This window comes from Engystomops pustulosus, chromosome 7 (genome assembly GCF_040894005.1).
Source record: "Engystomops pustulosus chromosome 7, aEngPut4.maternal, whole genome shotgun sequence".
In the NCBI taxonomy this organism is placed as follows: domain Eukaryota; kingdom Metazoa; phylum Chordata; class Amphibia; order Anura; family Leptodactylidae; genus Engystomops; species Engystomops pustulosus.
In genome coordinates, this window is record NC_092417.1 from 167,484,952 (window position 1) to 167,500,805 (window position 15,854).

Consider the following 15,854-nt stretch of genomic DNA (forward strand, 5'->3'; position numbering starts at 1 on the left):
TCAATCAAATTCTCAACAATGGCATCTACTGCATATCTTCTTCAAATAATAATAATTCTTCAAAACCTCAAGTTCTGCTGTCCTTCCTGTAAGGCGCTATCGGTTGTCTTCTCAGCCCTATATAGGGTCCTATCAGAACTGTTACATAAAGGTCCCTCACCGCAGCCAGGCGGTGAACTACAGGATCCATTAATCTAAGATCCATACTTCAAAAATTGAGATGACTTCCTCATCTGGGTATCAATGCCAGATTTTTTTTCCAAAAAAAAAAAAAAAAAAAAATTATGCTTCCTTTTATATACAAACCTCTTGTTAGGATTAATGAAGTCTCCACACTCAAGATTTAAGAATAGCAGTTCTTGATGTCTTCCCTTAAAAAATGATCTTCCGTTATTTTTTTGTGCCTCCTATTCCAGTGCTCCCAATAACTGGGCAAAGGGCAAGTTGTCACTATAACCAGGTGGTCTAAGGCCACCATAGAAGAACACTACAGTATACATGCTATCAAGATCCTTCTCAGTGATAAGGATTCCTTCTATACAGCCTACAGCTACCTCTTCAACAGAGTTATGTCATGGACAAAGTGGACAAGGCCACAACATGGTCGTCATCTTTAACCTTTGTCAAATATTATAGGCTAGACTATCTCTTAAGCAGAAGGCACTCTGTGGCAGTGCAGTGCTTAAGTTACAAACATGTGGCCCACCCATAGAATTTTTCGGTACTGCTTTACAAATCCCATTTGTGTGTGCTGCCCCTGAGACGATCAGGAAAACAAAAATTTACTTACCCCGAAATTTTCTTTTCCTGGAGTCCAGGGGCAGCACATGCTTCCCTCCCTTATTTATATTGCTTTATAATAATACACTGTCTCCTAGTTCCTCCTCCCTCTTATAGGGCTCCTTAACTAGTTAATTGAATACATGTGTACTGCTTGGTAACCTGTCTCTATCTGATTGGTTCTAGAGGACTAAAACCCATTTGTGTGTGCTGCCCCTGGACTCCAGGAAAAGAAAATTTCGGGGTAAGTAAATTTTTGTTATTCTTGTACATAGGGGGCAGTATTATAGTAGTTATATTCTTGTACATAGAGGGCAGTATTATAGTAGTTATATTCCTGTACATAGGGGGCAGTATTATAGTAGTTATATTCTTGTACATAGAGGGCAGTATTATAGTAGTTATAGTCTTGTACATAGGGGGCAGTATTATAGTAGTTATATTCCTGTACATAGGGGGCAGTATAATAGTAGTTATATTCTTGTACATAGGGGGCAGTATTATAGTAGTTATATTCTTGTACATAGGGGGCAGTATTATAGCAGTTATATTCTTGTACATAGGGGGCAGTATTATAGTAGTTATATTCTTGTACATAGGGGCAGTATTATAGTAGTTATATTCCTGTACATAGGGGGCAGTATTATAGTAGTTATATTCTTGTACATAGGGGGCAGTATTATAGTAGTTACATTCTTGTACATAGGGGGCAGCATTATAGTAGTTATATTCTTGTACATAGGGGGCAGTATTATAGTAGTTATATTCTTGTACATAAGGGGCAGTATTGCAGTAGTTATATTCTTGTACATAGGGGGCAGTATTATAGTAGTTATATTCTTGTACATAGGGGGTAGTATTATAGTAGTTATATTCTTGAACATAGGGGGCAGTATTATAGTAGTCATATTCTTGTACATAGGGGGCAGTATTATAGTAGTTATATTCTTGTACATAGGGGGCAGTATTATAGTAGTTATATTCTTGTACATAGGGGCAGTATTATAGTAGTTATATTCTTGTACATAGGAGGCAGTATTATAGTAGTAATATTCTTGTACATAGGGGGCGGTATTATAGTAGTTATATTCTTGTACATAGGGGGCGGTATTATAGTAGTTATATTCTTGTACATAGGGGGGCAGTATTATAGTAGTTATATTCTTGTACATAGGGGGCAGTATTATAGTAGTTATATTCTTGTACATAGGGGGCAGTATTATAGTAGTTATATTCTTGTACATAGGGGGCAGTATTATAGTAGTTATATTCCTGTACATAGGGGGCAGTATTATAGTAGTTATATTCCTGTACATAGGGAGCAGTATTATAGTAGTTATATTCTTGTACATAGGGGGCAGTATTATAGTAGTTATATTCCTGTACATAGGGAGCAGTATTATAGTAGTTATATTCCTGTACATAGGGGGCAGTATTATAGTAGTTATATTCTTGGACATAGGGGCAGTATTATAGTAGTTATATTCCTGTACATAGGGGGCAGTATTATAGTAGTTATATTTCTGTACACAGGGGGCAGTATTATAGTAGTTATATTCCTGTACATAGGGGGCAGTATTATAGTAGTTATATTCATGTACATAGGGGGCAGTATTATAGTAGTTATATTCTTGTACATAGGGGGTAGTATTATAGTAGTTATATTCTTGTACATAGGGGGCAGTATTATTGTAGTTATATTCTTGTACATAGGGGGCAGTATTATAGTAGTTATATTCCTGTACATAGGGGGGCAGTATTATAGTAGTTATATTCTTGTACATAGGGGGCAGTATTATAGTAGTTATATTCTTGTACATAGGGGGCAGTATTATAGTAGTTATATTCTTGTACATAGGGGGCAGTATTATAGTAGATATGAGATGTAAAACATGACATGATACACACAGGACAATTTTAGCCTTTATTCAGTTTGTTTTTACAATCAAGTATGTGGCCATTTACAGTACAACAAACAGCACGGATTGTGCAGCGCAGAACTGGACTAGAAAATGACTCTACACAAGGAGTGACGTCTGCTGTCACATCAGTACAAGTCAGTGCTGTGCCAGACACACGATAGGACTACAACATAAGACTAAACATATGTGCCTAGAAATCAGGAGGACATGGAAAATCAGGCAGCGACATCAGACTAAACAGACTTTCCACAGATTATAAGGGAATGGAGATCCCTGCACCCAGAGGACTAGGAAAAGATGGATGCTACTTATTGCTCCCGGTTCTTCAACATCTTTCAATTGTATTGGCCGCCTGAGGCCACCAATACAGTTGAAAGAAGAAGGGTAAATTCAGTCTCTCATTATAGCTTCTCTCCAGGGTCTCTATTTACAGGAAGAATGCTGGGGGACTTCCACAGATAATGGAGTTTCAAAGAGCCAATGAAGTGACGCTTTAAAATCTACCATTTGATTTCACGCATTATGAACCTAACATAATTTGAGAATGCTGGAGCTACACATATCTTATTTAATCATTGAGCTGAGTGGTTTTGCTAAAAAAAAACCCAATGATAACATTATGATAATGAAGGCTCGGCACTATTCCTCTCACATTAATTATGCAGCTGCTCCAGAGAATGATGTAATCACTGTGTTGTGCCTGACAGGCAGAAGTAATCAATCGCTGCACCATCCAGCTTAGGTTGATTAGTCCTGTCTGGACAGTTCAGAAAACTCTCTGTAATGTGTTTATCAATGGCAGACTGAAGCAATCCAGCTTTCCCAAGGTCCTGAATGTTATAATTGTTATTTCAGCAAAACTACTCAGCTCGGGGATTAAACATTCTCAAGATATGTTTGGTTCATAATGCCTGAAATCATACGGTATATTTCCTTTAAGTTGCCCGGGACTGCAGGAAGATTCCGTGTTTGGTAAACTCTGTCATGGGGCGATGGTCTGACTGCCTGCAGAAAGGGCTCCCGTGCCATAGGTTTGCAACCACTGGAATAGAACAACAGAAACACTCCACTATTACATTCCAGAGCTGCACTCACTATTCTGCTACATACATGACATTACTTATCCTGTACTGATCCTGAGTTACATCCTGTATTATACCCCAGAGCTGCACTCACTATTCTGCTGCTGGTGCAGTCACTGTGTACATACATGACATTACTTATCCTGTACTGATCCTGAGTTACATCCTGTATTGTACCCCAGAGCTGCACTCAGTATTCTGCTGCTGGTGCAGTCACTGTGTACATACATGACATTACTTATCCTGTACTGATCCTGAGTTACATCCTGTATTATACCCCAGAGCTGCACTAACTATTCTGCTGCTGGTGCAGTCACTGTGTACATACATGACATTACTTACCCTGTACTGATCCTGAGTTACATCCTGTATTATACTGCAGAGCTACACTCACTATTCTGCTGCTGGTGCAGTCACTGTATGTACATGACATTACTTTTCCTGTACTGATCCTGAGTTGCATCCTGTATTATATTCCAGAGCTGCACTCACTATTCTGCTGCTGATGCAGACACTGTGTACATACATGACATTACTTATCCTGTACTTATCCTGAGTTACATCCTGTATTATACTGCAGAGCTGCACTCACTATTCTGCTGCTGATGCAGACACTGTGTACATACATGACATTACTTATCCCGTACTTATCCTGAGTTACATCCTGTATTATACTGCAGAGCTGCACTCACTATTCTGCTGCTTGTACAGTCACTGTGTACATACATGACATTACTTATCCCGTACTGATCCTGAGTTACATCCTCTATTATACTGCAGAGCTGCACTCACTATTCTGCTGCTGGTGCAGTCACTGTGTACATACATGACATTACTTATCCTGTACTGATCCTGAGTTACATCCTGTATTATACTCCAGAGCTGCACTCACTATTCTGCTGCTGGTGCAGTCACTGTGTGCATACATGACATTACTTATCCTGTACTGATCCTGAGTTACATCCTGTATTATACCCCAGAGCTGCACTCACTATTCTGCTGTTGGTGCAGTCACTGTGTGCATACATGACATTACTTATCCTGTACTGATCCTGAGTTACATCCTGTATTATACCCCAGAGCTGCACTCACTATTCTGCTGCTGGTGCAGTCACTGTGTACATACAGGACATTACTTATCCTGTACTGATCCTGAGTTACATCCTGTATTATACCCCAGAGCTGTTCTCACTATTCTGCTGCTGGTGCAGTCACTGTGTACATACATGACATTACTTATCCTGTACTGATCCTGAGTTACATCCTGTATTATACTCCAGAGCTGCACTCACTATTCAGCTACATACATGACATTACTTATCCTGTACTGATCCTGAGTTACATCCTGTATTATACCCCAGAGCTGCACTCACTATTCTGCTGCTGGTGCAGTCACTGTGTACATACATGACATTACTTATCCTGTACTGATCCTGAGTTACATCCTGTATTATACCCCAGAGCTGCACTCACTATTCTGCTGCTGGTGCAGTCACTGTGTACATACATGACATCACTTATCCTGTACTGACCCTGAGTTACATCCTGAGCTCCAGAGCTGCACTCACTATTCTGCTGCTGGTGCAGTCACTGTGTACATACATGACATCACTTATCCTGTACTGACCCTGAGTTACATCCTGAGCTCCAGAGCTGCACTCACTATTCTGCCTGCACAGTCATTTATTGAGGCTGGAATTAATTTTATAACATACTGAAAGGCCCCTGAAAAATACACTGGGCCACATTTACTAAGGTGCTTGTCACAATTTTCTGTCCGACTTTGCAAGTTCTTTTATGCACAAACTGCTTGCCCTTGTATTTAAAGGGCTATTCTCGTTTGGGCACTCACATTCAGTTTCATTAATCTGCCATATGTAAACATTTCTTCAATTAGATGTTATTAAAAAAAATGTTCCTGTTGTATATAAAATGTCCGGGAGTTACTACATGTCACACAGCCGTCCTGTGGTGATGATTGCTGTATCCTGGTGGTCCGGCAGGATTCTATAGTGCAAGTCTGGCCACTGCTGCCAGAGTGTGAGGTGGTCGTATCCAAGGATACAGTCTCGTTTCTAAGGGACAACATGACTACATTTATGAGAAATTATCTTCACACAGGAACATTTTTTTTAATTAACATCCAATTGAAGAAATGTTTACATAAGGCAAATGAATTTAATTAAATGTAAGTGCCCAAATGGGAATACCCCTTTAAGAAGTGTCTGTGTCACCTATGTTTTGCGACTGCACTAAAACCGACACAAATTTCTGCACATAAAGGGGCCGCTCCGAAGCACAGTGTGACCAGGCGCCACATTTATCATGCAGAGTCCGACAGAAGTGCATTGCACGCCTCATCTTAAAGGTGCACCAAAAAAAAGGTGCACCCCTATTTCGATGAATACGAATCTGGCGCCCCCTGCACACCACACAGGCAAACTGCACACAGTACAGACCGCACTGTTATTGATAAATGTGGGCCACTGTTCAGAAAAATCACATCAAGAAGCCTTTTCTGTAGCATCAAGTTCATTAGTCACTTTGCACATACTGTACTTTGCTTTAGTTTTGTGTTACTGATCTTGAGTGGTTTATTATACCCTATTTACTGATAAAGCTCCAATAAGTACATTGTTGATTTTTTTTTTTTGTCGTATTTTCCTAATATTGTTGATAATAAAGGCTCCAATAATGTATTTAGAAGAGTAACACATTAGTGAAGCCCTCATATCCCCTCTTCCTCCCTAGACTTTGCTCCACTTAATTCCATCTTGCTAGTAATAAGACATAAACTCACTAAGATGACATAAAAGTCTATGGAGAGGGAAGCAGTGAGTAACAGCAGTATTGTATGATGCCAGTGAAGAAGTCTTAGACAGCTGATAGGGTGGAGGTCACCGGGATCTTCAGTATCAGATTAAATGGTTCATAATAAGTTATTTGGACCCCCGCTTGCCCTGTGGTTATTCCACACTGATACAATGGGGGATATTTATCAGGACCTCTGCGCAACGAGCGGAGGGCGCAGCCGGCTGCCCCGATACATCAAGAGGCTGAAGCCTCTTGATGTATCGGGCTGCGAACATGCATATCATATCACATCACATGCTATCATACTCTGGTGCACGAGTGGGGAGAGGCTCCTGCTGCACGAGGACCACTGAAGACAAGGCCCCCAAATATCTCAGCTTCCTGAAATCTACAGTACTGCTTTTTTTACTATTCGGGACTAACTAGAGAAATGGTTTATAATAAGTTATCTAGACCCCTGCTTGCCAAGTGGTTTATTCCACATCCATACAATATGTTTAGAGCGCAGTGGGGAGAGGCTCCTGTTGCATGAGGACTCCAGCAGACAGGACCCCCAGATATCTCAGCTTCCTTAAATCTACAGTACTGCTTTTTAACTATTAGGGACTAACTGGAGAAATGGTTCATAATAAGTTACCTGGACCCCTGCTTACCTAGTGGTTTATTCCATACCCATATAATAGATTTAGAGCGCAGTGGGGAGAGTCTACTACAGCATGAAGACCCCAGCAGACTGCTCCCTTAGATATATCATCTTCCTGAAATCTACAGTACTGCTTTTTTACTATTCGGGACTAACTAGAGAAATGGTTTATAATAAATTATCTGCAACTCTGCTTTCCAAGTGGTTTATTCCATATCCATAAAATAAGTTTAGGAGCGCAGTAGGGAGAGGCTTCTGTTGCATGAAGACCCCAGCAGACACAGGACCCCTAGATATCTCAGCTTCCTGAAATCTACAGTACTGCTTTTTTAATATATTTGGGACTAACTAGAGAAATGGTTTATAATAAGTTATTTGGACCCCTGCTTACCTAATGGTTTATTCCATACCCATATAATAGATTTAGAGCGCAGTGGGGAGAGGCTCCAACTACATTAGGATTCCGGCAGACAGCTCACAATATCTTTCTGTAGAGTGAAACAATAAATTCTCCAAAATCTACAGAATTACCTTTTACTATTTTTGTGCGTAATCACCTCCCCCCCCTTTCAGCTCCGCCTGTGTGTGGTGTGTCCTATTTTGTGGTTTGTCCTATTCATTTTTCTTCCCATTACAGGGTGCAGTGTTTTATAAGAAAGCGGCCATATCTTTTTATAATCAACCCTTTTAAAATCTTTACATATCATGGTGCAAAAATGGCATAAAAAAATTGACAACTCTGTGTAGTACAGGAAATATATAACAATTGCAATAATGTTACCACCTGCAGGTTCTGGTGGGGGCCATGGTCCCTGCTTTGGTTTTTTTTTTTCTAATGCCTTAAATAATAGGTTTTTCTCCTTTAAAATCCTACTTTGTACATTGCAATAATCTTTACACACACTACAGAGGCTTGTACAGCCGGTAGGGAGCACTGTAGGGAGTACTGTGACCTTCCCATCAGAGACCAGCCCATTGTCTTATCATACTCTGTAAGTATACTGGGTCATAGAAGAACCTGCAGTCAATGCCCATGTGATGAAGTATGGGGCCACCTCGGATCTCTTGGACTTGGATCCCATTATCCTCCAATTGCACTTTCCATATAGTCCCCTCTTGTTAGTCCATCCTGTTGCCCAGGTCTTCATGTCACTGTCATGCTGGAGTTAAGACCACCACAGTGTGTCGTCTACTGCCTGCGCTGCTTGTGCTGAGACCCTGAGGTCCACCACCAATATCTTTGGGGTACTGAGCACGTGGCCTTTCCGTGGCTCCCGTCCGGCAATTCGGTGCACGAAGAGAAGGAATTATAAATACTCAGCAAGACGGCAAGGAGGACGATCCCAGCCGCCATAATGGAGAAGACGCTCCAGTGGTTCAGTAACTTGGGATACAGCATATGCAAGTAGTCTATGCATTCTTCAATTTTACTAGAATAAGGGGATAAAAACATAAACAATGGGTTAGTATTGCCAAAAAGTGAAAAGATTTGGTATTCTACCATTACAATGTTTGTTACAGGAATTGAAGATCAGTTGTGTGTTGCTGAGTTTTTCAAATCCACTGTATTATAAAATTCTTTCTGGCTCTAGTTACCACTAGGGGGAGCTCAAGAGGTTACTGCATACAGATTATATTTTAAACCTTAAAAAATACCAAGAAATATTGAGTATGCATTAAACATATATAGTGAGTAGCTGGTCACCAGGAGGAAGACTATAAATGTTTGATGCATAGTCAGCCTTTTATGTAGGGTGCATAGACGCTTAATAGCACAGTAGAATGTAAGCTCCTAAGTTCTTTATCTAGTGGTACAGTATGTTTGTAACCTCATAGTCTCTGACTTTGGTGGAGAGTCAGGAGGTTAAACATCCTTTGATGAACCTTGGGTCGGCCAGGACACATCTAATGTACATGGCCAGTTGTATTTTTAGCAGCCATCGGCCCCTATGATCCCACCATAACGCCCTGCGGGGTCCAACCTGCTCTTCATCTTGGTGAATTCTTCCTTCTCCTCCTCTTCATACTCCGCTGGACTCTCACTTATCTTCTCTTCATCTTCTTCTTTCAACTCCTGGAGACCCTGAACCTTCTTCAAGCCTTCCTGATACCTAAGAAGAGGCAATGTAGAATGTGATGCGGGTAGCCAAGCAGCAGTCGGCTGTGAAAAGATGGGGGTTGAGGTGACCCCTCCATCACCACCTTAAATTCCCTACTATGGACTGAATCATTACCAATAGTGTCGGACTGGGATACTTTGGGCCCACCAGTAAAATCTGATCTTGGGGTCCACCACAGCTATAAGTTTGTTACATAATCTATTAATATAATCATATAAATACATAGGATAGTAGAGATGCTCTAAATATATGTATAAATTACAAAGAGGGAACCTTGTCCACTACTTAGGCAGGACCTGGGGGCCCACCGGTGGATCCACCTGTTCACCTGTGGGCCAGTCCGGAGCCTGATTACCAACTATGAAATGGACCAGGATTTAATATTGGTTCACTGTAAGATCATCAGACGTGGCTATGTCATTAGTACCTATGAAGCCCTGCCCCACTGTCCGAATCCAACCATCCATGTAGTATATCTAGGAAAAATTCTGGATAATATGAAGAAAATATTCTGGATAATATGAAGAATAGAAACCCAAATCAGGAAGACTGAATTACAAGAATTTCACTGTACGATTAAAGGAAATCAATCATGACAAACCAGGGACACTTACCCATAGATCCTGGCACCGTTACTGTGGTAATCTTCTTATATTTGTTATCCATGACCTCCTTCCTTCTAAAATCAACTGGAAACCTATGCTAGTGAGGGGGGAGTGAGGGGGGAGTGTTTAGCAGGTGGGAGTTGACAACAATGTCACAGCCTGTGAATCTGCAACCGGGAGGGGCTCTGGGAACTGCTCCCGGAGCCCCTCAGGCGTCTCATTGGGATTATTTTAAAGAAAGTAGGAGGCCATTGATAGCAAATATTATCATAGTGCTTGGATCTATGAGTAAGTGTCCCTAGTTTATCACAATGGATTTCCATGGTAGATTTCCTTTAAAGGGTTTGTACCAATTATTATAGTTTATTACAATCTGATTGATTTGAGAACAGATCCCCACTGATCCTAGGATGGGAGATCCCGTTCTCAGTAATTGAATGAAGTGGACAGTGATTAGGAGTGTCGGGGATACTCCCGAGCTGTGCTCAGCAATTTCGGGCGCTCCCACAGTATTGAATGAGCAGCAGGACATATGCTCGAACTGATTCTCCATCAGTTAGTGAGAAATTACCCCTGTTCTTGTGAACTGCGAAGGTCTGTTCTCGTCATCAGTGATCCTAGCAGTCGGACCCTCACCAATCAGATTGTACTTGGTAAAATCCCTTTAAGTCCATTTATCATTCTGTGTGCTGGGTCATTTTGGATATTGGTCTCTACCCCTTGTTGTAGGCCTCCTCTTCAATCTTGGCCTTGATTTCAGCACTGATGTCCTCTGCGCAGTTCGGTACCAGCCCAGACCCCTGTATCTCACAGCCGTCTGTCTCCACGCTGGGCTTCCCACTAACACAATGCAGAAAACAGAGATGGTATATACTGTTTATATAAGCTATACATCAATGATGCCACATAAATATATAACGCTGATCTTCTAGAGTAGAGGATCACCTTGGCCTAATTCTTTTAGGGCGGGGGATACAAAAATGATTAAATATTAAACACCAAAATATTGGCATGGTAAGATGATATAACCTTCCAATATAGGATGATAGAACTTTCCAATGAAACATGATAGAACCTTCCAATCAATGTAAGATGATAGAAGCTTCCCATGTAGGATGAAAGAACCTTCCAATGTAAGATGATAGAACCTTCCAATGTAGGATGATAGAACCTTCCAATGTAAGATGATAGAACCTTCCAATCAATGTAAGATGATAGAAGCTTCCCATGTAAGATGATAGAAGCTTCCCATGTAGGATGATAGAACCTTCCAATGTAGGATGATAGAACCTTCCAATGTAGGATGATAGAACCTTCCAATCAATGTAAGATGATAGAAGCTTCCCATGTAGGATGAAAGAACCTTCCAATGTAAGATGATATAACCTTCCAATATAGGATGATAGAACTTTCCAATGAAACATGATAGAACCTTCCAATGTAAGATGATAGAACCTTCCAATGTAACATGATAGAACCTTCCAATCAATGTAAGACGATAGAAGCTTCCCATGTAGGATGAAAGAACCTTGCAATGTAAGATGATAGAACCTTCCAATGTAACATGATAGAACCTTTCAATGTAAGATGATAGAACCTTCCAATCTCTCCATAGATGTGAAGGTAGGGAGTCTCCATCCCTGGATAAACTTCCATGTCCCTCAAGACTCTTGTGTTTTTAGCATTTCCCTAATTGTTATTGTGAATTGTAGAATCAATCCTGTGCATGGGTGCTGAGGCTATGCTTCTCTATGGAGCACGGTTGACTCTAGGACTAGGTGGTAGCCTTCATAGCCCACCAGATAAAATTATTCCTTGGAAGTAATCTCCTGGGAGGTCCTAGTAGCCAATAAATAAGGTTGTTCCCTTGCTCTATCTCTGGGATCCTGTATTAGGTTAGAGTCTGGGCCCACCGGAGGATCCTTGGATTCTCTGATGGGCCTGTCCGACAATGTTCATAGCTAACTTTGGTGGGGCCAGAAGAAGTCAGTCTCATGGAGAACAGCACAGCTTATCTCAGAAACAAGGGTTGGGGTCTGGATCTATTAATGTACATAATTGACATCGGATCTGGGTGCCACCTTTGCGCAGTCCTTCCGTGTTCTTGGCGCTGTACATTCCTGTGTTCTCTGAATGAATGACGCTCCCGAGGACAACACCCCGGGTGCAGTAAAAAAACATTTTGTTTGAACTGAGAGTGAGTGCGGGCTTATCGCATCCTCCATGTCCTCTCCATTGTGTCATGTCAGCAAATCTATTACTTCAGCAAAGCAACAATTTCCTGGCCCGGTATCGGAGAGTGACCCGTATCTATGCGATGGCTGGGAGGGTCGCGCTTATTTCCACAGACCCCGACATCCTGTGTTCCCAGTGGAAACAAATCAGTCGTAATGTGCCCCCACCCACAGCGGGCAGGAGGGGGGATGGGTGCTTCTGTATTTGTTTTTCTTTTTTTAGTAAACTTTTATCTAAGCTTCAGCATGAGATCACAGGACGCTGTCAAAAAACGCACTTATTCCTTGGCCGAGACGAAACGGTATCAATAATCGTTCCGATGACCTCAACTGTAGGATAAGCGAGAAGCGTATTCTCCAAGGAAAGGGGGGCACTGACTTTGTTTATCAGGAAGTTGTAGAGAAACACAAAGGTCAAAGGTTTTCCCACCATAGACATCGATGGCAAATCAACTGCATGGGCTAAAGTTAGCAGCGGGGACGTGTGGTTGTGTAGTGTGAAGCCGCACTCAATGTCAGGCAGCAGGTGGCAAAGCTATTTGATTTTATAGGGAATCTGTCACTAGTTTTGACCAAACAAAGCTGCAGCCAGGTATTTCCCTGGAGAAATGTGTAGTTATACCTTTCTATATGTTTAGTACTTACAGAAATGAGAAAAGTGCACTTTTAATTCTGCTCTGCAGCTCTTTTAAGGTCTTTCAGCCTGAAGAGCTTTCTGCTCTCTGTACTGTGCTGCTGCACTTCCCCTCTGCTACCAGCAGGATCTGTATTTTCATTGGATACTTTCAGCAGTCACTCAGAACAGAGGGGAGGGGCTTCAATGCAAAGTGCAGAAAGCTCTTCAGGCTGAAAGACCCACCTAAAGCATTTGTAGAGCTCATTTTTCACAGTCCAACTGCTACTTACTAAACACACAAAGGTACTACTACACTCTCCAGGGAGTGAATGTGGAAGGTTCTGCAGTCTCTATCAAGTTGAGGAAACTTACTTTTCTATCAATGGAGAGAGCCCCGGGGAGGCTGATAGTCCGCTCCTGTTGCCACCACTGCCACCGGGTGATTCTGCCTGGAGAACACCAAGAATAAATTCATTTATTTGATAAAATGTCTTCTGAAACACTCTATGCAGCAGAGAACCCTACTGATCCTATGATTATAACCTTTTCAAGTAATTGGTACATGTCACCTAAAATACTCTGTGCTGCTCATCCCACTATATAACTCCAAATCTCTGCTGCTGAGAACAATGCTTCTTCCACTAGTCCAAGTTCTACAAGATTAGAACACCCAGAGTCTAAAATACTCTGTGCTGCTGAGAACATTCCTACGTTTGATTTTGTAGCTCTAAGTCTATGATCTAAAAGGAACACTCCAGAAAAAGCTAATTCCTTGAATAATGCATGGTGCATGGTCTGATGGGAGGAGCAGGACTCATTTTCATTGTATTTGTAGAACCTGGAGTCCTGCTCCTCCCTTCAGGCGCTGCACAAGGTATAATTCAATGAATCAGCTGTGACTGGAGTGTTCCTTTAATGGATCAGTGCACTCCTTTCCCAAGAACTCTGCTGTAAGTTGAAGCTACTGTAGGTCACCAATTTTCTGATCCACTCCGGTAAAGATATCACCCTGTAGTTATTTGTAACAATGATAAAAGACACAGGGAAAACATATTGGGGGACATTTACTTAAAGTGTCGGTGTCTGCATTGGCTTTGTTACCGACCTGCTCTCGGAAATTGTGTAGCTGTGCAGAGACATTTCTGGCGCCGAGACAATTTTCTGTCCCCGAGACCATTTTCTGTCCCCGGGACCAAAATCTGTCCCGAGCGCCAGAAATATGTCCAACAGTCCCTGCTAGACCAGTTTTCTTTTGGTCTACTTTCCGCCAGTTTACAGCGCCCAAAAATGGCTGTGACACATATTAATTGTGTCTGAGTTTCCACTCCGCCAAAGCCACACCCCTTTTCGGAGAAGAGTCGGAGCAGACGGAAAAAGTAATTTTTTCTGTCACCGACAGCTAATAAATAGGTCTGAGAGCAGAACATGCGGTGAAAGCACCACAAAACTGGCGGAAACACCATAGTAAATGTCCCCCACTGAGGTGCAAAAAGCCATGGAAAGTCATGACACCAGCTGAAATCTATCAGTAATTAGAATGCAATCCTGACACAAAGTGAAAAATAGTATCAGTTGGTTCAACATAAAACTACAGATTACTAGAGAAGCCATCCACTTACCAGAGAAGAGAGCCCAGGGATGGGGGACGAGCTGGGGGACTGTCCTGGGATATTCAGCAGATTAAATTTCGGCACAACAGCGACACTGACTCTCCTGCGGGGCATGTTCTAGAATAAAACACCAGCAATGATGTCACCTGTGTGCATGACATCATCTGGACACTGAGCACGTGCAGAAGACACAATATTATACTATTATTACACTACTGATCTAGTCCCCCGATCCTGTACCCACCTTTCCAATGGTCAGCGACATGGACCGCGAGGAGCGAGGGACTCCATCCTCTGGAATATGCAAGAAAGTCCTCTAATCAGTATATAAAATTCTTACCAGACTTATTTCTCTTTTCATGTATACATTGTAACAAAACCTCAGCTCTTAGAGTTTTGCAAGTCATTTTCTAGATTTCACAGCATCACAACCATCTATAGTTTTCAAACTCAATGGGGCAGATTTACTTACCCGGTCCTGTCACACTCCCGCGGTGCGTTGTTCGACGAGGATTTGGGTCTGCCGCTATTCACTAAGATCGTGCGCCCGCCCGATCCGTTGCTTCCGCACCGAGGTCCGCTGGAGTTCACCTTCTTCTTCCCAGTGCTTGCATGTGCATGACTTGCGACACAATTCTAAATGTTAAATCTTGCGCGTTGTCCGAATCAGTCGGGTTGTCCGACGGCACGCCCCCGATTTCTGTCGCGTACAAGCCGGCGCCGATGCACAAAATCTGATCGCGTGCGCCAAAATCCCGAGGCAATTCGGCGCAAAACTGAAATCGTAGGGAAACCCGACGAAAATGAGCTCTGCGGACCCTAAGTAAATGAGCCCCATTGTCCCTGTGTCCCTGTGGGACTGATATCAATAGCAACTTATGTGAGCTGTAATGTAGGTCATACTATATTGTTAATTGTCTCCCAACTTTCCTGGATATTTTTATGGATCATCAATCTTTGGGAAAGATCTGACAACCTGCACCTGCACTATGAGTTGTTTCAAAAGACTGCAGTGTCTGTAAAAGAATTGTCTCTTTACAGCCTCTCAAGCACAGCGCTGTACATTCTACGGTGGCAGCACTTGATATTGCACCTCAACCCCATTCACTAACTCAAAGGAATGGAATTGATGGTACAAGTCTGGGAAATAGAACTGCTGAGTATAGACCTAAACTCATGGGCTCCTCGGGGGATTGTGGTCAGTATGACATGTTTACCAGTGGCACTGTAGTTGCGGCTGGAGTTCTGGTTGGCGAGTTTCTTATATTCCATGAGTTCGGCGTGATCCTTCTCATATGTTCTCTTCAGGTTCTCCACGTACTGCATCATCACCTCTGTGGCCCGTGACATGCGCTTCTCCTGGAGAGCAAGACACAGTAATGGTGACTCAATGGGGCAAATTTACTTACCAGGTCCTGTCGCGATCCC

The 15,854-nt window shown here is 42.2% G+C and overlaps 1 protein-coding gene across 2 annotated transcripts in view; it reads right to left on the bottom strand.

Annotated features, from left to right (window-relative positions):
- Nucleotides 1-2,707: 2,707 nt before the first annotated feature.
- The window catches only part of IRAG1 (inositol 1,4,5-triphosphate receptor associated 1), an 85,322-nt gene continuing 72,175 nt past the window's right edge, over nucleotides 2,708-15,854 (bottom strand). For both annotated transcript variants that reach the window (XM_072118847.1, XM_072118846.1), the window contains exons 15-21: nucleotides 15,644-15,785; nucleotides 14,671-14,720; nucleotides 14,436-14,543; nucleotides 13,189-13,265; nucleotides 10,684-10,806; nucleotides 9,224-9,352; nucleotides 2,708-8,671 (exon numbers count right to left, since the gene is read on the bottom strand). In XM_072118847.1, coding sequence (XP_071974948.1) covers nucleotides 8,431-8,671; nucleotides 9,224-9,352; nucleotides 10,684-10,806; nucleotides 13,189-13,265; nucleotides 14,436-14,543; nucleotides 14,671-14,720; nucleotides 15,644-15,785 — 870 coding nt within the window. In that variant the 3' untranslated portion in view covers nucleotides 2,708-8,430. The remainder of the gene's footprint in view (nucleotides 8,672-9,223; nucleotides 9,353-10,683; nucleotides 10,807-13,188; nucleotides 13,266-14,435; nucleotides 14,544-14,670; nucleotides 14,721-15,643; nucleotides 15,786-15,854) is intronic.